This window comes from Camelina sativa, chromosome 3 (assembly GCF_030686135.1).
Source record: "Camelina sativa cultivar CO46 ecotype springtype chromosome 3, ASM3068613v1".
NCBI classification, from domain to species: domain Eukaryota; kingdom Viridiplantae; phylum Streptophyta; class Magnoliopsida; order Brassicales; family Brassicaceae; genus Camelina; species Camelina sativa.
Window position 1 is genome coordinate 13,722,050 of NC_141882.1, and position 22,432 is coordinate 13,744,481.

At 33.8% G+C, this 22,432-nt stretch overlaps 3 protein-coding genes, 1 non-coding gene and 2 pseudogenes across 9 annotated transcripts; 4 read left to right on the forward strand and 2 right to left on the reverse strand.

Annotated features, from left to right (window-relative positions):
- The first annotated feature begins 476 nt into the window (after positions 1-476).
- On the forward strand, positions 477-2,241 carry LOC104777147 (putative F-box protein At1g31090 pseudogene; annotated as a pseudogene). The gene has a single exon (XR_015586979.1). The product of XR_015586979.1 is annotated as a putative F-box protein At1g31090 pseudogene (transcript).
- Positions 2,242-4,104: 1,863 nt separating this feature from the next.
- On the forward strand, positions 4,105-4,800 carry LOC147946892 (putative F-box protein At5g42430 pseudogene; annotated as a pseudogene).
- A 3-nt stretch (positions 4,801-4,803) lies between these two features.
- Positions 4,804-5,244, forward strand: LOC104778995 (putative F-box protein At1g30920). Its single transcript, XM_019240230.2, has one exon. It carries the CDS (start codon positions 4,804-4,806, stop codon positions 5,242-5,244), a length of 441 nt encoding a protein of 146 aa, XP_019095775.2.
- Positions 5,245-5,445: 201 nt separating this feature from the next.
- Positions 5,446-7,484, reverse strand: LOC104777149 (uncharacterized protein At4g15970-like). Of its 4 annotated transcripts, none has more exons than XR_015592328.1 (4): positions 7,138-7,480; positions 6,480-6,854; positions 6,068-6,257; positions 5,446-5,943 (listed from the first exon to the last, which is right to left on the reverse strand). XR_015592328.1 is itself a non-coding variant. In XM_087504203.1 (4 exons), the coding sequence occupies exons 1-4, from the start codon at positions 7,426-7,428 to the stop codon at positions 5,922-5,924; spliced, it is 933 nt and encodes a 310-aa protein (XP_087360329.1). In that variant the 5' UTR covers positions 7,429-7,479; the 3' UTR covers positions 5,446-5,921. The 4 variants fall into 4 exon arrangements, 3 of the variants coding, with proteins under 3 accessions (XP_087360329.1, XP_010499661.1, XP_087360331.1); XM_087504203.1 differs by having other exon boundaries at positions 6,068-6,312; positions 7,138-7,479; XM_010501359.2 differs by having other exon boundaries at positions 5,446-6,312; positions 7,138-7,484.
- Positions 7,485-8,210: 726 nt separating this feature from the next.
- On the forward strand, positions 8,211-8,284 carry TRNAI-AAU (transfer RNA isoleucine (anticodon AAU)). Its single transcript has one exon. It is a non-coding gene; the product is annotated as a tRNA-Ile (tRNA).
- A 31-nt stretch (positions 8,285-8,315) lies between these two features.
- Positions 8,316-12,428, reverse strand: LOC104777150 (potassium transporter 10). Of its 2 annotated transcripts, XM_087504212.1 has the most exons (8): positions 11,385-12,398; positions 10,964-11,189; positions 10,620-10,865; positions 10,480-10,530; positions 10,310-10,380; positions 10,120-10,172; positions 9,865-10,032; positions 8,316-9,764 (listed from the first exon to the last, which is right to left on the reverse strand). In XM_087504212.1, exons 5-8 carry the CDS (start codon positions 10,321-10,323, stop codon positions 8,473-8,475), a joined length of 1,527 nt encoding a protein of 508 aa, XP_087360338.1. In that variant the 5' UTR covers positions 10,324-10,380; positions 10,480-10,530; positions 10,620-10,865; positions 10,964-11,189; positions 11,385-12,398; the 3' UTR covers positions 8,316-8,472. The 2 variants fall into 2 exon arrangements, with proteins under 2 accessions (XP_087360338.1, XP_010499663.1); XM_010501361.3 differs by having other exon boundaries at positions 10,120-10,380; positions 11,385-12,428.
- Positions 12,429-22,432: the final 10,004 nt, after the last annotated feature.

Genomic DNA, 22,432 nt, shown 5'->3' on the forward strand with positions numbered 1-22,432 from the left:
TTTGGACCACCAATATTAAGTTTTTTTTTCCTAATTAATGTTTGGTTGAAAAAAAAAACAATCTCACCTTAACATACTTTAAGGTTGGAATCTAATTAATGTATTTATAATTAAGGTAATAAATATTGTTTTTATAAACTTTTATCGTCCTATTTGGACGACCAATATTAAGTTTTTTTTTCTAATTAATATTTGGTTGAAAAAAAAAACAATTTCTCACCTTAACATACTTTAAGGTTGGAATCTATAATATTTTGAAACTTTTAAGAAAAGTACATGTATTACCTTGTAAAGTAACTTTTGGAGGAAAACAAGTTAATGATAATCTATAAACAAGTAAAACAAAATTTGACAAATTTGGTAAAAATCTATTTTAAAAAATTAAAAATCTCTCCACTTTTACAATCAAAAACTTACACAAATTCATCTCCCAATTAATAACGCCCTAAGAGTTTTTCATTATATATAAAGTCAGAGTCTCTCTTTCTCCGACAAGCAAACTAATACAACGACGATTATGAATAGAGGAGCAAACTCAGTTTCCCTCCCCAATGATCTCATTTACGAGATACTCTCGAGATTGCCAGCAAAGTCAATAAAGAGGTTTTCCTGCGTGTCGAAGCTATGGACGTCCATTATTTGCCGTAAAGATTTCACCGAGTTGTTCCACACCAGATCCTTATCTAATCCACGTCTCTTATTGATTAAGGTCCAACGAGGCAATCAATGGAGCTTCTTCTCAACGCCGCCTCAGCCTCAGAATCATAATGGGAAGTCGTCTTTTGTAGTAGCCGACAGTTTTCATATGAAATTCTTTGAAGGCAGAAACCCAAACGATTTTAGCTATGCTTCCGGTTTGATCTATTTCCTTGATACGCGGATGCGTGTGATATGTAACCCTAGCACGGGGCAATATGCGATCTTACCACCAGGATTAACGGACATAAGCTGTCTTGACCTTTTAGGGTTTGATCCAATTGAAAAGCAATATAAGGTTTTGGTCATATACAATAGAGTCGGTACTGAATTGGTTTTTCATATTTTGACATTAGGAACTGGAAAAATGAGGTGGAGGAATATCCAATGTCCTTCAAACCATGATCCTTTTGTTTGGTGTAAAGGGATATGCATCAATGGAGTTGTGTATTACTTAGCTCAACAAACTGATGAATTGAATGCAGTGATAGTTTGCTTTGATGTTAGGTCTGAGAAATTCAAGTTTCTACTACTACAGGTAGAACTCATGAGGTGGCCTACTAAATTGATCAACTATAAGGGTAAAGTAGGTGTGATAATGTTGGAGGATGGTTGTAAAGATAGATTTCTCCTTAAGTTACATATATGGGTTCTAGAAGATGTCGGAAAAGAGGAATTGACGGCATATGCCTACACTTTGAGGGATGAGAATAATGTGGTTAAGGATGACAGTTCCATTGGTGTTGTTGGGGCGACTGCTTCAGGTGAAATTGTTTTGGCAAACCCTTTCTATAAACCGTTTTATGTTTACTACTTTAATCTCGAAAGGAACACTCTCCGTAGTGTTGAAATCCAAGGTATAAGAGAAGGGGAAGAATGGTTTTGCGAGCATAGATTTTACTACTTTGTAGACCATGTTGAGGATCTTAGGTTTGATGTCATGCAGACAACATATGCGGCAACATCGTCTATAAGCCGACCAGAACAAAGCACATCATCAACATCATCTAGAGGAGATCATCAAGTGACGACCGTTGCTCACGAGAAACAAGATTGAGAGCGTTAATCTTTGAGGCTATGCGTCTTTTAGATGATGATTAAAATTTACTGGTGCCAAAACTAATTGCTTACTTTACTCCTCAAGCCAGATACTCCTCTTTGACATTGACAAGTTGATTATGTTGCTTGGCGTAAAAGAAACAACATGATCAACTCAAAACTGTCATGAAGTAGAACAATTATCATCGGAGATTGAAGTCTTGACTAATGATATATTGTAACGCCATATGCGAATTCTTTCATCCCAAAACTTGAGTATCAAGCAAAATAGCAAATCATAGATCACAATGGAAAGAGCTTGCAGCCTGTCGTAAGATTAATAAGTAACTTGAGCATTCAAAAAATTAAAAATAATAAACACTGAACAGATTAAAAACATGCTGCAAGCCCTTAACCATGAAATTATTAAAATTAATGGAAAACACAAAACACACACACCCCACAACACACATTTGCCATTTTTTAAACAAAAAAATTAATGTGCAATAAGATTCTTTATACAAATCATGTCGCAAGACTCGCAACCAAATGAGCAATAAAAATATAGAAATATAGAACATGTGCATTTTTTTCTTTCAATTCAACAAAAATTATCTTTCTTTTATTCTCATAACATTCATCGTTTTAAAAAACTTGAAAGCAATGATATATTATTGAAACGAAATGCAACAAAATATCATTTTAGTAAAACGATCTCTGAGTTAATATAAAGAATTCTCTCCTTCTGAAAAACAAATTATCTCCTATAAAAAAAATATCTGCTGAAAAAAATTTAAAAATCTCTTAGTTAACATACTTTGAATTTACCACAAAAGATTTAGCATAATTGAAGTTACAAAAAAACTAGACATATTGACGACTTTTTCTAAATGTTCAACAGTCAAGATTCTAAATTTCTTTGTCATACAAAAGGTAATATGATAGAATGTTAGGAGGACTAAGCGCTACTTGAATTCATAGAATTTTTATTGATTTATTGTCAATCAAACTACTTAATACTTGAATGATTGCAATACATATGTATTCTTATTTTTTAAAGAATCATTACAACCTAGGATTTAGAAGAAGCAAAGGCCATAAAGCTTTTAATATATGCCCTAAATATCAATAAAAATATGTAAATGTTTATGTAAAGTTTTTAAAATCATATTGGAAATTGGATGTTGAAATATTTCCCTTTAAATTCTGAATTAAGAAAACAGAGCAGCCACAACTTATGTGTGTTTCTCTCTTTACTTAGTTCTTAACGTATCACGTGCCTTGATCATCCTTATTTGTTCGTCAACCCTAGTTTTTTATTTTATTTTTCTCCTTCGTTGTTATTCAATAAGTGAGAACAACCTCGCTTACGATACAAGCATGTCCCAAGGCAATCAACGATGTTCAAAATCGATGAAAAGAGGAGAAAACTTGGAACCTATCGCAACTGATCTTATTCTTGAGATTGCCGGCAAAGTCAATCACAAGGTTTCATAGCCTGTCAAACTTCTCATTTACATGTTTCGTGTGAGTTTCAACGTTGGCTTAACACTCTTCTTTTCTGGTTATCCTGTTAATGTCCTAATTAATTGTGTTATGTTAATATCTTTAGTACTCTTGCTTTTAAAAAGAAAAAAAATTGTTTCGTAAAACCGCTTTTAATTCATTCTAATCTAAACAAACCTCGCAAGTCACAAGAACAATTGGATATATAAGAAACTGTACCGGTTCTGTCAATTTTGTTTTTTCCATGTAAATATGTTTCCTCAGATCTCTCCTAGCACGACAACCACCATGCATGTATATGCTTGGGTGCAATGTTAATTTTCATTCGCCCATCGAGCTTCAATAACTTTTTTTGTAAATATGGTGAACACTCGAGTTTATTGGTTAGATAAGATTACATATATAATTTATACATACAGAGGGTCAATGTGTTACCCAGAGATGTACCATTAATTATTTTTTAAAGAAAATAAAATACGTAAACAACTGTATATATGTGTTACACGTACAAGATACATTTGTGTCACAACTTTCGTAAATCTTACTATGCTTTAATCCAATATGTTCTCCTATAAGTTGGAGGGGAAAGCTTCAAACATTAAAAAAATAAAAGTAAAATACAACAAATAGTTTATAACTTTTGTTTTTAGTTTTGGCCCAATTGTTTTCCTAAATCCAAAATTGTTTTGTGATTATCCTAATTGATTTTTAAATTTTTTTTTCCGACCAAAAAAAAAAGACTAATCTGTCCTTTTCATTCCACGCATTGTTTCAATATATTTCCAAATCTCCCTTATAAAGATACCACAACCTCTCCAATTTGTAAACCCTATCTTCTCTCCTACGCAACACACAAAAATCTCGATGAAGAGAAAGATTCCCACCTCGATCGACTCAACTGATCTCATGCTCGAGATACTCTCGAGATCTTCAGCGAAAACAGTTTCAAGGTTTCGTCGCGCTTCCAAATTCTGGGAGTCAACGCTTCGCCGTCATTATTTCACAGAGTTGTTCCTAACGAGATCATCAGCTAGACCACGTCTATTAATCTCCCTTGAAAAATCCGGTGAGTTGATCTTCTGCTCATCTACTCAGTTACAGAATCCTGAGGATTCGTCTCTTGTAGTAACCGCCGAGTTTCATATTAGTTTCCCCGCAGATTGGCGTTTACAAAATTGTTATGCTGTCTCTGGATTGGTCTATTGCCTTAATTCACCGTTCTCGGTGGATAGATTACCTGTAATATGTAAACCTAGCACGGGACAACACGTAAGTTTACCAAAACCTAAAGTGACCAAGGAGTTGGTGCATAACTTTTTTGGGTATGATCCGATTCTAAAACAATTTAAGGTACTGGTCATGAGCCATGCTAAAGACGTTGCAATCCATGAGGCTTGGATTTTGACACTAGGAACTGCACAGTGGAGGTTGAAAAAACGGAGATGTCTCCATTATCCTTTGTCTGAGGGGATATGTATCAATGGTGTTTTGTATTATATAGGTCGAGTAGTAGAAGGTTCGGCTGTGGTGATAGTTTCCTTTGATTTTAGGTCTGAGTGATTCATGTGGATTCCGGAAGTTAATGGCATTGGACTTTGGTCAAGGCCTAGTGTTTTGGTTAATTTCAAAGGTAAGTTAGGAGGAATTCAGAGTGAGTGGCGTGCTAATGATGCTGTAGATGGAAGGCTTAGCCTTGTGTTGTCTTTATGGGTTTTAGAGGATGCCGTGAAGCGGGAGTTTTCGAAACGTGTCTACAATTTGCCGGAACTGTGGGAGAACCGAAACGTTAATGCCTCTGTTCACATTGCTGGAGTGACTTCTACTGGTGAAGTTGTTTTGTCGAGGGAGTATACATCTTCTAACCCATTCTATGTTTTCTACTTCAATCTTGATAGCTACACTCTTCGAAGAGTTGAAATCAAAGGATTTGAAAAGTTTGAGAGATATAGAGTTCGAACCTTTGTAGACCATGTTGAGGATTTAAAGTTTCTAGCAGCGGGCTAAAGTTTGGCTGCTAATGCATTAGAATCTTTTTTTTTTACAGGTTCGTTTGTGGACTTATCTACTAATTAACCCATTCGATTCCTTTTACCTTTTTTTTTTAGTCATATTATTTTCCTTTGAACTTGTTAATATTTTCCTAGATATCATCTCCATGATTCTTATGTTGGAGAGCAGATTAATTAAATTAATGTTTGAATCCACTTTGTTTTCACAAAACTTCTTTCATGATATATACTCTGTTGTTATCCCAAGTCTTTTATTGTCTCAGAATCTCAACTCGACATCCCGGTCAAGGACATGCATAACAACCAAACATGCTGCAACCTTGGACATCATTCATGCCCAACCATGAGAAAGTAAGTACAAACAGGTAACTTGGATTCTAGACTAGGAAAAAAAAACTTGCATACTACCACTTTGCATGTACAAAGAAACAACAACTGGGGCGAGTTCAATCTAGTATAATGATTTTAAAAAGCAAATTTATCTTCGACTCTTAATTTGGCTATCTTTACTTAATTTCACCAACGTATAAAATAACGGCCGAAACAACCCATCCTTTTGTGCTTTCTGTGAAACATCTATCTTTCAACTTCTCCGGCAATTAATTGGCTGCCCAAACCCTCCTTTCCCGTTGCCATCAGACACAAAATTCGTCCAATCCTTCAACATTTGTCTTAAATCCTTGACCTTATTATCCTGTCCAATGCAACAATTCCCATGCATTACGCAAACTTTGGTAATATCCCAATCTCGTTGGCAAAAATTCCCAACGTGTGTCATATCGAGAAACCTCATTTTGAGTCCGAGTTTTTTCACGTACTGATCATCTTTGATCCGGTTAAGCACGTCCTGCTCGTTTTCGCGGGGGAATCTTAGTCTGGACTCATACCAATAGTTGTAGAACTCGATTGTTCTGCGGTTTGATATGACAAATTTAAATCCGCCATTGGCTGAATTGTGGGTGTCGCTATGATTCCCGTTGAAGAACACATCGCAAGCGATCTGAAAATCTGCATCCGCAACAAATCGAGGAAATGGATCTCTTAGCCAAATTGTATCCATGTCCTTTGGCAGAAAAAAAAAAAAAAAAAAAAAACAACAACAACAATATTAGCATATGTATATACAAATTCACTTTCAAGATAAATCGATCGAGATAAATAACCAAACTTAACCTAGTTGAATAACCAAATGTAAAACCAAAATCAAAGATGTAAAGCTTAGAGAGCTACCGTGAAAAGGAAGTTATATCCAAGCTTAAGCAGAGAACCTAAGAACTCGGTTCGGCGCCACATCATCTTGAGGTAATCCGGCACCATGAACCGCTTCTTGCTGGAGAAATCAACTCCGGTAGTCTTCAGAAAGAAGCACCGGCGGGGTAAGACTTCCAAGCACCGTGTGTAGGCTTTATCATCTAAACACACCACCAAAAGGTGGGGGAGTAGCCTCTCCGTTCCTATGCCGATTCGAAATCCCTCAAGAAACACATCAAACATCCAATTTGGCTCCGCCCACGCCTGATTCATTATCGTCACTATCACCGTCTTCTCCTTGGTCGCTGCTTCCCTTAGGACTCTTGCCAAATTTATCCTATCTTCTGCCTCAATCTATCAACCAAACAAAACTAGGTACTTGATTTAAAATGCTCAATTTAAATTCAACAACAAAATTCTTCAAAATTATATATATATATATATGTGTGTCTATAGTATATACTATTTTATAAGATAAATATTAATAATATATAACAATACAGACGTGTGTCGTATTATAAATGCAAAAAAAAAAACGAAAACTTGATATATAAATCGTATTTTTCGTGCATATATATTTGTATACGTAAACTTGATATATGATAAATATGTAGATCATAAAATGAAGGTTACAAACGTTATCAGTATTGTTAAGTCTCTGTTTGGCCGCGATCACCGGCGGCACAAACGCTGAAAAGCTTGAGATTTGCTGCAGCGGTAGACGCAGTGGCTGAACAAGAGACGTCAAATAGTAAACAGTTAGAGACAGCAAAACTGTCAAAACTGATAATAATACAATCCACTTAATCACTCTCAATTTTGCTTGAAGTTGCAGTAACATTTGTTTTAGCGGCTGTGGCTGTAGACTGTGGCAGCTGTTGATAGTGGTGGAACAACTGCTGGCAGCCGTTTTCTCAGTGATGATCATATTTCGAATATGGTCTTTTAAGTAATATCTCTTTCGCCTAGCATTGTTTAAATGTATTTTTGGACTCATGCATGTGTGTCGTTTTATAACATGCATGATCGGTCATTTTCATGTGTAATATCGCAATCTATAAATTAATTAAGTTTTCTAGTTTACTTTTAATAAAAGTTTGTTTCTTTTTTTGCACACTAAAAATAGAAATCTCAAATTTTTCGTTTCATATAATTCGAGACCTACATTTAATATTGTTGTGAAAACAGGTTAATGCGTCTCTATATGTATTAAATTTATTTGTTAATTGCAATTGTACACGTCAAAGAGATAAAGATAAACAACCAAAAAGAACAACCTTTTTGTCATTTGCGTTTATGTTTTGCAAAAGGAAAAATTGTACTAATATAAAACTTTGAAACTGTTGTGTTTTCTTTATTAGTATTTATTTCATTTTTATTGGAAACATAAGAAATGTGTATTTTAAAAGTTTCTTTTAATATAAGCTGTTGAGACCTATCTTGAATGTTGTTGTGAAAAAGATGCGCCTCCATATGCATTAAATATTTTAGTATTGGCCAAGTAGAATTAGTAGTAGTGGCAAGTGAAGTGAGTGTCTTTTTCCAAGGTATCGTGAACGTAACTTACTTGGCGTATAAAAGTAAATTAATACCAATGACATTTTTAAGCTCTACATCATCTTCGTACTTCCTTCCTATGGTTCCTGTTAACATGACAATGACATCACACTAATAAAAATAAATATACAACGTATCAAATGTCTAACAAATGGCCTATTAGCTCAGTTGGTTAGAGCGTCGTGCTAATAACGCGAAGGTCACAGGTTCGATCCCTGTATAGGCCACTTTTAAAATCTTTTATTGTTCATTTCAGGATTTTTGTTTTTTTAGCTCCTTTCCTCAAACAAAGAGAGACATTTTCCATTTGTATTATATGGTCATTTTTTTTCTTTAAACAGCTTCAAACAACATACTATTATATAATCAAAACAATCATGCCTAACATTTTACATGAAGCATCTATGCATTGTTTCTATACATAGAAAATCTGGCCGACATTTAAAAGGCTCTCCTGAGGAACATTGAAAATGGCACTGTTCTCTCTACAAATCTTCCTAAGAAACGCATAAACATAATCAATAGCTATCCTCTTGTAAAACCTCGCCTCTCTCCTAGCTCGGATCACTGTGTTCCCCATTATATGCACCACTCCTGCGTCTCTGCACCTGTTTATGAACTCCACCTCGTCCCCTACTCCGCTCATCTGGCTCGACCCTGTTATGGTGTTGCTCGTCCGTTTTGTTGCACCTGATGGAGCTATAACCGACTCTATAGAATCAAATGTATCAAACGTCGACACGTTCCTAATCTCGTTCCCATTCCCAACCCCGTCTCTGGACTGTTGTTTTTGGCTTCCACAGACACTGTAATCGTCTGAATCCGAGCAACCTTCCATCATTGATTCGAGGCGGACAAAAAGGAAGAGGCTTTCAAAGAGACGTTTCTCAAAGTCGTCGTCTTTCTTGTGCAAGTCTCTGTATCCATACCTGGCGACGCAGCGGAACATGTGAAAGTTTTTGGGTCCGATTCTTTTTACAAGGAACCGTTCTTCCTGGGGGACAGTGTAGACGGGAAGGTTCTTGACGCAGACAAAGACCACAACGGAGTGAGTTGCCGGCAGGTTTGTGATGAAATGAGAGAAAATGTGAGGGACTCCACTAGCTAGCTCGGTGTAAACAAGGCCTATCCCAGGAACACGGACAAGACCAAGGCTAGGACCAAGCCCAAGAATCCAAGCCATTGAGACTTTACTATGCATTTCAAACTCATACCTCTTGAGTGTTCCATAGTGCCAGACATACATGACGACGAGAAACGCGGCCGCGATGACCAGCGGAACCCATCCGCCTTGGTTAACTTTGAAGAGCACCGCCGAGAAGTAAGTGCATTCCACGGCAAGGGATAGAAAGGTAAATAAGAAGACTAGAACCCAATGGCATCGCCAAACAAGTATCATTATCAGCATCATGAGAAGCGTTGTCACGAGCATGACAATCACAACTGCAGTCCCATAAGCATTTCCTATCTGGTTCTGGTTCTTGAATCCGGCAGTGACAGCTATGCAAAGAATCATGAGGATCCAGTTGATGTCTGGAACGTAAATCTGACCAAGAAATTTCTGGGAAGTATGCACGACTTTAACTCTAGGGAAACAACCGTGAGCCAAAGCTTGCTTGATCAATGAGAAAGTTGCAGATATTGTGGCTTGGCTTGCAACTGTTGCAGCAGCAGTTGCAATGACGAACATTGGCCAATATACATTTTCTGCAACAAGGAAAACAGAAACTTCCATCAGAATCTACTGACCATAGAGATATCCCTCAACAGAAACAAAAACTTAACAAAGGAAGGAAGTATAACAGACTTGGAATGGATTGATAAAATGCGTCTTCTACATGATGAGGGTACTTTCTAAGGTACGCAGCTTGTCCACTATAGGCCAAAAGGAGGCAAGGAAACACAATAATAGTAAAAGCCAATTGCACAGCCGAGACTGGAAAGTGCGATAGATCTGCAAAGAGAGCTTCAATCCCTGAAAATAGATCGACACAACAAACAAACAAAAATGAATAACAAAAAGGGTAACAAGAAGAAGAAGACCATATATGATAAGGCTTACCTGTGATACTAAGCATAATGCCTCCAAGTGAGGTCCAGCGATCTTGACCACCTCTTTTAAAATATCGATATATATAAACAGGGGAAAAGGCTTTCAAAACGGTTGGGTCATGTTTCCATATATTGAAGATACCGATACTTGCAATAAAGAGAAACCAAAGAAACACAATGGGAGCGAAAAGCCACCCAACCTTATCTGTTCCATAATGTTGTACACTAAACAAGCTCACTAATATCACAACCGCAACAAGAACAACTACACCTGTAACAACAATCAAAAACCTAAAGTAATCAATTATCAACACTCGCATAAATGGGCACCGTACAAGATATAAGAGACTTAAAACGTAGTAATCAATACCGTTGTTTATATGAGGAAGGTTTACCCTGAGTCCACCCGCAGCAGATAGGACTGCAACAGGTTTAAACACAATGAAATACTTTCCCGATAGAGAGAACAAAAATGTATACATTTGGAAGGTCCGTGGATAGATACATTACCCGAAATGGCGGGAGTAAGGATTCCATCACCAATCACCATGCATGTACCGAGAAGAACGAGAATAAGTAGCGAATTTTTCCTAGAGGTGCCTTTTTCTAACCATCTCTTGGTTTTTGCAGCAAAAGAATGCTCATGAAATGTATTACGGCTATAAGTTGTAAGCTGTTCATCAGTACGGTGTTGGTTTGGAATTGTGCTCACTTTTGCATGTCTACAGAGTAAAGAATAGAGAGCAAATGTTCCACCTACTCACCAAAACAAGAGACAATTCAAATCAACACAAAACGCATAGCAAAAAACACCAAATGAGAGAATATAAGAACAAATAACATATAAATACTACCTTGACCATTATCGTTTGCTTTGCATACAACAAACACATATTTGAGGAGAGGGATGAGTGTGAGGGAATATATGATTAGAGATAGAGCTCCAATGATATCTTCAGGGTCTTTGATCCCACGAGGAAATGTATTATAGAAAACATATAGAGGAGAAGTTCCCAAATCTCCATAAACAACACCAAGACTCTGAAACGAAAGCTGCAGAAGCAAAAACGCCGAGAATTTCTGCACAAAACCGTAACTACATTATACCCCCAAACTTAAAAATTCTCTCTGTATGTCTCTATACCAATGCAGGTAGCAAACTAGCAAACAGTGTAAGAGATACTAAACAACCAAAACCAATACAAATCAACACTCTAAGGCAGCTTAATTTGATATAAACAAGACAAAGATATAATCAAGAATTATGTATCTAACCTTTTCTTTATACATGTTCCTGAGCTGACCAGCTTCTTCATCCATATTTTGATCAAGTGTCTGATCCAAATCCCACATAGTACCTCTCCCATCAACACCCTCTTCATCAATCTCACCAGTACCACCACCAATTGATGATGCTTCTACTCTTGCCGCCATTTCTACTTCCTCAAGGAAACTAAAAATCTAATCTTTTGACTCTATAACACACAAAAACCCAGAACCCTAAAATCTCCTCTAAATCCTCAAAACCCAGATAAAGATTTTCAATTGTAACTTTTGGATTCGATCAATTTAAGCTATAGAGATCAACATTTGTATCATCTAAAACCAGAGAATCTACACACAAAAAAATCCCTAAAAGGAGAAATAAAACAATTAATACACAAAAAAGGTAACCATCTACTTATGTCCTGCATCCCAATTTTGAACTAATAGACACAAATCCAATTTAAAGTTTAAAACTTTTCTCTGAATTTTGCAAATATTAAAAATTTCCTATAGAAAAAAAAAACCCAAAAAAGTTTGGATTTTTATTATTATTCAAAGAGAAGCCTTAAAAACTGAAAATTCTTCAGTAAAGAGGAAAAATGTTTTCCACGTTCTGGAGAGAGCATTAACGGTGTTTGGTGGGCCCTGTTCAATTCGTTACCAATGAATCAAAATTCCACACTAAACTAAACCCAAGCTGGAGAATGAAACAAAGATGATCGAAGCTATCGAAATGACCAGACCAGTTTTGATTTTGTTTTTGAGTTTTACAGGTGATGATGATGATGATGATGATGATTAAGAGAAACGAAAGAAGTAACTGATTTCTTTTTTCTTTTTTTTTACTCTGGTTTTACAGAGTAAAGCAACCAGCTTTTTTTAGAAAAAGAGAGAGAGAGAGACAGGGAGGAGGAGGAACTGGGGTTTAGATGACGAGGAGGATGTGGATGTGGATGTGGATGTGGATGTGGATGCGGATGCGGAGGGATTTACATAAAATTAGCTGTTCTTTTTAATTTAACTAGGTTTTAAACTCATGCTACGCATAGATATATTTGATATATTTGGATGAAAACTATATATAATTGATGATAATAGTAAAATATTATCTTATAAAAAATTTAAATTAGTATTAAGAAAAAAGTTAAATTTCAGATACACAATTTTTCGAAATATAAAAATCAATTATGTTATAAAATCAAATCTTATAAAAAAAAATCATGAATTTAACTCGACATCTAGGCGAGGCGAATTAAACTGATGACCTCAAATATCCTAAACCATTTATTTGACCACCAGAAAAACAAAACAATTTAATCATCATAAATTTAACTCGTTTTCAATTAAACGCTACCACCTATGTTTTCGTGTTTTTTATTCAATGTTTTTTTATTCTTCATATTCTTTCTTGTCATTTCTACTGTCAAATTTTGTGGTAATCGTCATCGTTACTTTTACCGTCTGGTTATTCGCTATACTCTTTTTCTTCTTCATCCTCATCAACTTCTTCACTTTTTTCTACTAAAAAAACCTTTTTTTTAGACTACCACACAACTTGTTAATCTATCAAACTCCAAGAACAAAATCATTTATTTTCTCATAAAAATAAAAAATAAGATAAAAAAATTAATGAAAAAATATCAACTTATCTATAAAATCATACACAAAAATATGTTTTACAGCTCATAAGAAATAAAAAGCACAAACTTAGATAAATAAAATAATTTATGTTTTACATAAATATTTATAATATTTTAAACTTTTAAAAGTTTTTGAAATATAAATTTTGAACATTTTAAAAAGTTTCAATATTTATAATATTTTAAACTTTTAAAATTTAAAAATTATAATATTTAAAAACTTTTTAAAATCTAAGAACTTTTAAAAGTTTCAATATTTATAATATTTAAACTTTTTAAATTTTCAATATTTTTAATATTTTCAAATTTAAAAATTATAATATTTATAATATTTAAAAAGTTTTTAAAAGCTAAGAACTTTTAAAAGTTTCAATATTTATAATTTATTTTTTTTGAAACTTTTTAAAGTTTTAATTTGATCAAACAAAAAACCGGATCAAACTGAATATACTTTTAAACTTGGACGCGTGATAAATCAAGATTTTCTGTTCATTCGTTGTTGGAAGCATATTAATCTTATTTATACTGGTTCTGAACTATTGTCTAAAATTTTTATAGCCGATGTGGGATATTGTGCATAGTTTTTTTATTTCCATAAATTTAAAATTTTCCTTTTTCTAAAAAATTCTGGAAATTTAAAAAATGTTAATGAATGACATGTCAAATCCTGATTGGTTGTTTAAAATAATTTTTAATATATAAAATTCTGGAGATTTTAAAAAATGTTAATTAGTGAAGTGTCTAATTACAATTGGAAGTTTAAAATCCTATGTGGACGCCTTTAGGAACTTATAGCTCCTACATTTTATTAGTATAAATTTGATTATTAGCGTTAACACTTTTAATTATATTTTCTTTAAATTCGGATTTGTATTTTACTAAAACTGTCTTTGTCTTTTGGCGACATTACCTAATTTATTTAAATTTAATTCCATGTTTATGACTCGTGTTTTTACTTTTTTTCTTTTTTTTTTAATTTGTTAGAATCATTACAGAGATACAAATACAATTCATTAGTATTAGTAACTTAGCACTATCCATTATTAGTAGTGGGTAGTATATGTGGAAGGTGCAGCCGTGCAGGAAATTTTTTATTTAATATATTTGTTATAGACATATGTTATTAAAGTTGTAAATTTGTAATTAAATTGTAATTAGTGAATTCTTAAGGTCCTCCCTACAAAGCTTGTAACATCATTTTTCTAATGATTATTTTCTACTTTTATTTAAGCTTTAGCTTTGTACACATTTTCACTATAATGAAGGTTTCATAATTATTTTGATATATATGGAAGAGCCAAAATCTCAAAATTAATCGACTGAAGAATCGAAAACTGATTAGAATCAGAGAATTGAATTAAGTGGAAATAGTGAATGAAGGTTGGGAATTTTGATGTGATACCATATCAAATCACTGTGAAACTTTCATTGAGTGAAAAATCAAATATGTGTGTACAATGTAAAGCTTAAATACAAGTCACTGAACCACTAATAATAATCAAACTGTACTAATCGATTTACCTATAATACTAAACCAGAGATTCTTTTTTTTTTGGTCATAAACCAGAGATATAATCTCTAATATAGTCATCATATATCAACAATCAAGCCCTTCTCAATGTACATATATGATTAATTAATTCTGCAAAACTCACCAGCATTAGTGACCTCCTTCGGAACTGCCAAGTTTATTTTTCTTTTATGATGGCTATGAACTAGTCGGCTATTTAGAGTTTTAGACGGATTTGTTCACATCTCCATTTCTACACTGATAGTTGATGGAGTTATATCTACTAACTAGGTTCGAACCAACAGTAAATTAAATTGTGGGATATTTTATTTTAAGCTTTAACTAAATTTTAGTATTTTCTTATTTTTAAAAAATTTTGAAATGTTAATCGAAATAATATAATATTTTTTTTATGGATTGGTATATTTTGCAGTACATGATATAATTTGTAACTTAATTAATTACAACATATGTTTATAAGTATGTGATAGTGAAAAGGTAATAGTTTTAGCGTTGGTTTAATAGTTCAAAAATTCAAACCCATCATGCTATAGACACATCCCTCAACATTTTAAAAAATTGTTACGTGTAGAAAAGCATCCTACAGTTAGTATGTATTTTTGACCCGTAGAAAATCAAAATATGTGTTTTGATTGAACTATTTAGACCCATAGTCGCATCCACCCAACATACTTTGGTTTAATTGATAAGTTTAAGTGTGGATACTGATTAAGATGCGATACAATGCGGTATAACAGTTTCGTGTTTGGAACATAATTTATTATTTCAATTTATACTATATTTTTAGAAATTAAAGATATTCATTTTTTTGGACAAAGAAATAAAAGATGATCATATGTTTTGTTTTTAATATATTTGATGTCATTTATGTTCTTAATTGTGATAACTACTATAATTGAAAAAGTAAGGATACTATATTTTCAAGTGATAAGTGATAACCAATTAAATTTATTAACTTGTAAATTTCTACTGCTCTTTACAAAAAAAAGCACAAATTACATGACTCGTTTAAAAAGAAACAGATATTTTGTTCTAAATTCGGTTAAACATAAGATCCAGATTTAAAATAAACGACATGTTTTTTTTTAAAGGTACATGATTGTTTACAATTTTTTGGTTATGTAAACTTTTACTTTATTTCAAGACTTTTAACATTTTTAGTTTAAGATTGAATCATAATACTTGTTATTTAACTAACAATAATACTTGGAATTTAATTTGTGTATCATAATACTTGTAAAATTGATTTGAAAGCTATGTTTAAATAAGGTTTAGTTTTATAATTTAAAAGGTAAAACAGTTAAATATGATCTAGCTACAGCCAAAACCAATTTTCCTACATCGGTTACATGTTATGACTTATGAGTTATGACCATATAACTTATATGATAATTCATAAGATTAAATCTAAGATATATTATATTTTGTGTTGGTATAAAATAAAAGTCAGCTAACCAAAATAATAAGAGTTTGGGTTTCACAATTAAGGATCCATTTAAAGATCCATGCTAAACACGCAGATCCTAGAATCGAGTATTGGATCTTTAAATGAATTTTCGATAACTCAATTATACCCTTGTCAATTTCAATTAATCATCTCTATTATGCATAATTAAGTGGCAATTGAAGTTAAATAAAACCAACATTTTGGACATATCTAATTTTGTACTTCTCTTTTAATATTATTAAGAGTCACATACCGGTTAAGAAAATAAAACAACATAATCTCATAGTAAATATGCTATTAGGGACTATAACTACCATATTATTTAATTACAAGGACTTTGTGTAAAAAAAACCTTGTGAGTCGTTAATTTTTGTTAGAAAATACAAAACAATCATACGAAATCAAAAATAATATGTAATAGTGTCCGTCTTTTTACCATCAATTTGTAAAATATTGTCAAATAATAAATCAAACTGAAGCTTTCGTGATGGATAATCTATGTTTTACATTTAAATTTTTTAAAAAATTTAATGTGTATAATCGTGTCAAATTTATAATGCATAATTTTTTTAATTTCGTATGATTAATTTGTATTTTTTTTAGAGGTGAACGGTAAAAGTTACAAAACATAACTCGTCGTTAGTTCAGATATGGAATATACTCTCTTCTCCTGACTTCATCTATGCAAAGCAAAACCAAAGTCATGTTCAATTGCTTTGCCGTGGATGGCTAACTGATCAAATTTGGCTTTAACTTCTTGTGAAAGAAAACATAAATAACTAAAGTATTAGGTATCAATCCGCACAATGTGCGGGATTGATTTAAATGAAATATTGGATTACATTTGAAATAAAATTAACTTATATTTCTTGTATGATTTTATGACTGGTAAATCCAGCAAAGACATATGAAATTGCTTTATCGAAGTTACATATGAGAAGGTCAACGATTATTTAGCTTTTTTGGACGAACTAGATCTACGCAATGAGCCATGCATAGCACATTGTCTGCTAATGAGTTTATATTTCTTGTTTTTTTTAATATAACTCACTTTCCATATTACTGTATCGCTTGATTCTAGTACGTGACGACCTTCTAAAAGCTTAGAAACCAGTATATGTTTTCGAATGGAAATTTACGCAACTACGTCTAAGTCTAACCACATTCTTCCCGACCAGAAAAAAAATATTTTTGGACAAGAACTCCGCTGTGGCTAGCCTCTAGGACTCCACCCAAGTAAATTCACTATTTAAATATCAACATTTCCTTTTTCCTCAACCCAAGTAAATTCACTATTTAAATATCAACAGTTCCTTTTTTGATTAGACCCTTGTGAAAAGTTATAATTAAACACGTTGATTAGATCAAAGGACGCTGTTCGTTTTAGGCTATAATAAGACTTATAGCATGCGGTCACGTACTTTACCGTTGTGGGTAACCAAATAAAAAAAACAAATTAGCGTCCAACTGGAAATTAATCAATTATACTCCATTTTTATATGTTCAAACATTAGACTTTGGCTCGAAGAAAAAGATGTTCACAAATAGATCCCGTAGCATCCAAGATAATGCTTGTTTAGAAATATATATACACACATATTTATGGAGCGATCATCTCAAAAGCCTCTATCAAATTTTAACAAATCTCGTATCTCCCTCTTTATTCTTCATACTCCCTCTTATTTTATTAAGAAATAGTGAAACAATTTTACCCTTTTTCATTTTACTGATTTTGATTAAATTTAAAAAAAAAACAAACAAAAAACTAAAACCCGCAATAATCGGCGATTTTCTTTCGACCCGATAGACCCAATCTCTCAACCCAGCCGCCGGCGATTATTCCGTCGTCGGAGCTCCTACTGGGCACGTTTCTTCACCAACTCGAGTTGAATTAAGTTCTTCGAAATGTAGGTGCGTTCTTCACATTAAAGCAGCTTTTGGTTGAATTTATTTTTGATTTGAAAATTTAGAAATCTAATTGGATTTTGACTGAAGAAACCATAGCACATTGGGTGTTTTACAAAGGTTTATGGGTCGATTGAGCTATCTATTAGATAAGGATTGAGCTATCTATTAGATAAGAAAGGAATTTGGCTTTAGATTTCTGTGAATTATGGAGATTAGGTTAGAACTCGTTTACCATTCGATTTGATTTTGATAGGAGAGAGATGGTGGTGAAACTAGTAATATTGGTATATTTAGTAAAACTAGTAATACTGATTCATGTAGTACAACTAGTAAAACTACTAGTAGTACTAATTTAGTTTTTTTATATTGGTTGATTTGGCAGGATACAATGTGCGAGAACGTCAGCCTACATTTTTAAATTTGAAGATCGCATGTATAGTATAATGTTCAAGAGGAATATAACATTGTTGATGTTAAAAGCAAGGATATACAAGAAGCTTGGGTTTGTTGAAAGTAACATTCGGTTGCAGTTGAGCTACAAGCCACTACTGGTAGAAACATTGGAACATTGTGAGCTTAATGATGATGAGGATGTTAATGTTTATCTAGACTCCATTAATTATGAGAAGCGAAGATGTATGTTGTTTGTGAATGTCATCCATTTCGAGCCTCAACCCACAGTGCCCACAGTGCCCATAGTGCCCACAGTGCCCATAGTGCCCACAGTGCCCATAGTGGACGAAAGTTCTGTTGGTATGAATTTTGAAAACCAACATTCGAAGGATGATGAAATCGGACCTAACGTCATTGTTGTCTACGTAGGCGAAGAAAAGGCTGTAGAAGGTGATTCTAATAAAGAGGGTGAAGTTGTATCACGTGATGAAGGTGATGAATATACTGAGCCACGACCTGTTGTTCAACCGTGTAAGTTTATTGAACCATGGGATGACGGCTTGGGTCTGATTAAACTTCAAGAATTTCCAAACAAGAAGGCTTTGCAAGAGGTGGTGGATAGAGCGTCATTCGCTAACTGTTTTAGTTTTGAAATAGTAAAGTCGGACAAGGTGTGTTATGTGCTCAAATGTACTAAAAAAGGATGTAATTGGGGTTTACGAGCTGGTAGGATTAGGTGCTGATATATCATATTCCACGGTGTTGAGAGGGAAAAATCAAGCTGTTAGTGATTTAAAAGGTAGCCCAGAAGAAAGCTACAAGATGTTGCGATGTTATTTGCACATGTTAGAGAAGGTTAATCATGGTACAAGATCATATGTGCATTGCAATGAGAATAATACATTCATGTACTTGTTCATAGCTTTGGGAGCTAGCGTTGAAGGATTTCAAGTCATGAGGAAAGTTATAACTATGGATGCAACTTTTCTAAAGAACGGTTATGCGGGTGTTCTTGTTTTTGCGTCGGCTCAAAATCCTAATCGTCACCATTATCCGGTGGCGTTTGGTGTTCTTGATGGTGAGAATGATGCAAGCTAGAATTGGTTTTTGGAGATGTTGAAACCCGTAGTTGGAGATTCTTGTAATGTTCATGTTTGATTCATGTATCAATTGTGTTTGTTTTGACTACTCTACTTTTTTATGGCATAACTCCTTGTTGAAACTTAATTTGAGGTTCATTAATGTTTCCTTCTGAAATCGATGGGTATAGAAGATAGTATAAATGGTCAAACTAGTAATACTAAAAATAATAAAATTGAGAATAAATTACAAAAACATAAAACCAGTGTCGAAAAACATATTGTGTAATTGTTCTACATAGTTTTCTACTAGAAATGAATAATTTATAAAAATTTACCTATTTGGAATTATTATGGAGAAATTCCAACAAGTATTTCCATACACTTTCAATGTCTCTTTGTAAATAATAACCAAGTAAGGATGATAAAGTTATAGAAATACAGTTTTTAACATATGAATACATAAAAGCTTGTAATTGTATGTTTCTTAAGTTTAATCAACTGTAAAACTACAAAAATCAATTTTAAGATTTAGTATAACTGATTAAACTCAAAAACCCCTAAAGTACAACTATGTGAAACTTTGGTGCAACTGAATTAATCGGTACAACTGTGTGTGAACACGCAGTGTGAACGCACACAAGTACACGTAGCAATAATTTTAAGGTTTTTTCCTTTTTTCAACCATTTAATCAACAAGTAAACGTTGTGTTATGATTGATATTATCTTGTTGTTCTATCTTTTTCTATGAATTCTCTTGTTGTTCTATCTTTTTCTATGAATTCTCTTGTTGAATGGTTCTGTTACGAAGGATACAAAGTGGTTGGTTTCCAGATAACAAACATAGTGTTGCGTAGTTTTACTATTAATACGATGGCAAATCTAGGAAAATAACATAGTTTTAATACGATGACAAATCTAGGAAAATAACATAGTTTTACATAGTTGTACTATTAATACGATGGCAAATTTAGGAAAATAACATAGGTTTACATAGTTTTACTAGTCTTCCTTCTTTCTGCTACTTCTTCTCTCTTCCTCTTCTTCTTCTCTCTTCCTTCATCTACTTTTGAAGTACCCGACTGCTTGTTTGGTAGATCTACATGGAGTTCATCTTCTTCATCTGCACGCGCCTGCCATGAAACCAAATATAGTTAACACCTTATACTATAGTATTACCAAGTATTACTAGAGTCTCTTACCTTTGCTTTCTTTTCCTCCTTCACATATTCTTCCAACGGTTCTATCCTTTTTTCAAGCCCATCAATCTTGGCGAAAATTTTTTCGAAACGGATTTTCATATCTTTCTTCATTGTGTTTAGAAGATCCACAAAATGGCTCATTGTATGTGAAATCGAATTTAGCATGTGATCGAATGATAATCTCCCCCAAGGAAAAGTTTTACAAAAATCTAGATCATTCACCGCTCTTAGACAAAAATCATCCACACCCTTAGCATATTTCCCCGAGTTTTTTGTTTGGCCTAAAATGATGCTTCCTAGAAACAAGAGGACCGCCATCTTCAACCTATCATGAGAACGATCAGGTTCCATTTCCTCAAGCTTTTTCCTCGAATCTTCAAGTCTAACCTTTTTTTTGTTTCCAAAATACTTCCTTTTCAAGACGTTACTGCCGCCTCTCTTGTAATGAAGTGGATAGCTCCGACAGTCTAATCCAGACATCAATGTGTGTTCCCTAAGACTATAACGGATTGGTACACCATTTACAACGAACCATGCTTCCTTCTTTTTTTCTATTTTTGCCGTTCGAAGAAGGAGCATCCACATTCCCATAAGCTTGTGGTTTGGGTCCCTTGGCATGTGGAAAATGTGACTGAATTGTGGATGCTTCTCAAACCAATCACTCTCATAACTAGTCAGTGGATGCTCCAAGGTTTCTAGCATTGACAAAGTTTCATAAATATGACACATTGTCGATAGCTTGATTTTCTTGTTGTACTCACTCGGATTGAAGTGCATTCCTAAAGGTTGCATCGCTTCTGTTTCCTCCTCTGATTCCTGCAACAAAACCAGTTTTAGCTAGATATACCAGTTTTAGAACAAACGAGTTCTACCCATTTCTACTAGTTTTACACCCAATAGTTTTACAAGTTCTGCTAGTTTTACAAGTTCTGCTAGTTTTACAAAACACTAGTTGTACCAAGTGTTACCAGTATTACACAGACTAGTTCTGCCAGTTTTACCTAAATTTCAAAAATCCTTCTCAATTCCAAATAACAAATGCTAGTACTTACACTTGAATCAATGTGGTCACTTCCGGTTGTACTTCCTTCAATATCTTCATCTCCTTCTCCGTCTTCTTCTCTTTCTCCTTCTCCGTCTTCTTCTCCGACTCCTTCTCCTTCTCCATCATCTTCTTCTTCTCCTTCTTCGTCTTTTTCTCTGTCTCCTTCTCCTTCTCCATCATCTTCTTCTTCTCCATTACTTGAATCCAGAGAAGTGGACCCCTCGTTATCTACTCCTTTTTCTCCTTTTTCTCTTTCTTCTTCCACTTTATCTCCTTCTTCACTCACAACAATGGTTGGTTCTGGAACAGGAATAATTTGCCCAAAGATCGAATCCCCCTCTCCTCCTATTGCCGCCGAAATCGAACCTGAACCTACTTCTTTTCCCTGACTCGGAACCCCACTTTCTTCTTCCACCGGAATAATTTGTCCCAGATTCGAATTTATCCCTCTCTTCTCCTTCAATCGAGTGCTCCTTCTCGGCAAACCGCCTTTTTTTTTCACCATCTTCTTAATCGCTTTGTCTCGTGATTGAAATATGAAAACCCTAGTTCTACTTAGTTTCACCCAAATCGATTGATTTGCTCGAAAAAAAGGAGATAGCGGTTTTTTACAATCGTTTTTGATTTATTTTTTGTTTTAAATTGTCGGGTTTGTGAATAGATCCGAATAAGGATTGCTCGGGTGGATAATACCCAGGTTTTCCTTGTAATTATTTTGTTTTGTTTGGGATAACACTGTAAACCTCTTTTTTCGATTTAAAATAAAATGAAAAATATATTCTATTAGACAGAGAGACTTTTGAGATTGTCA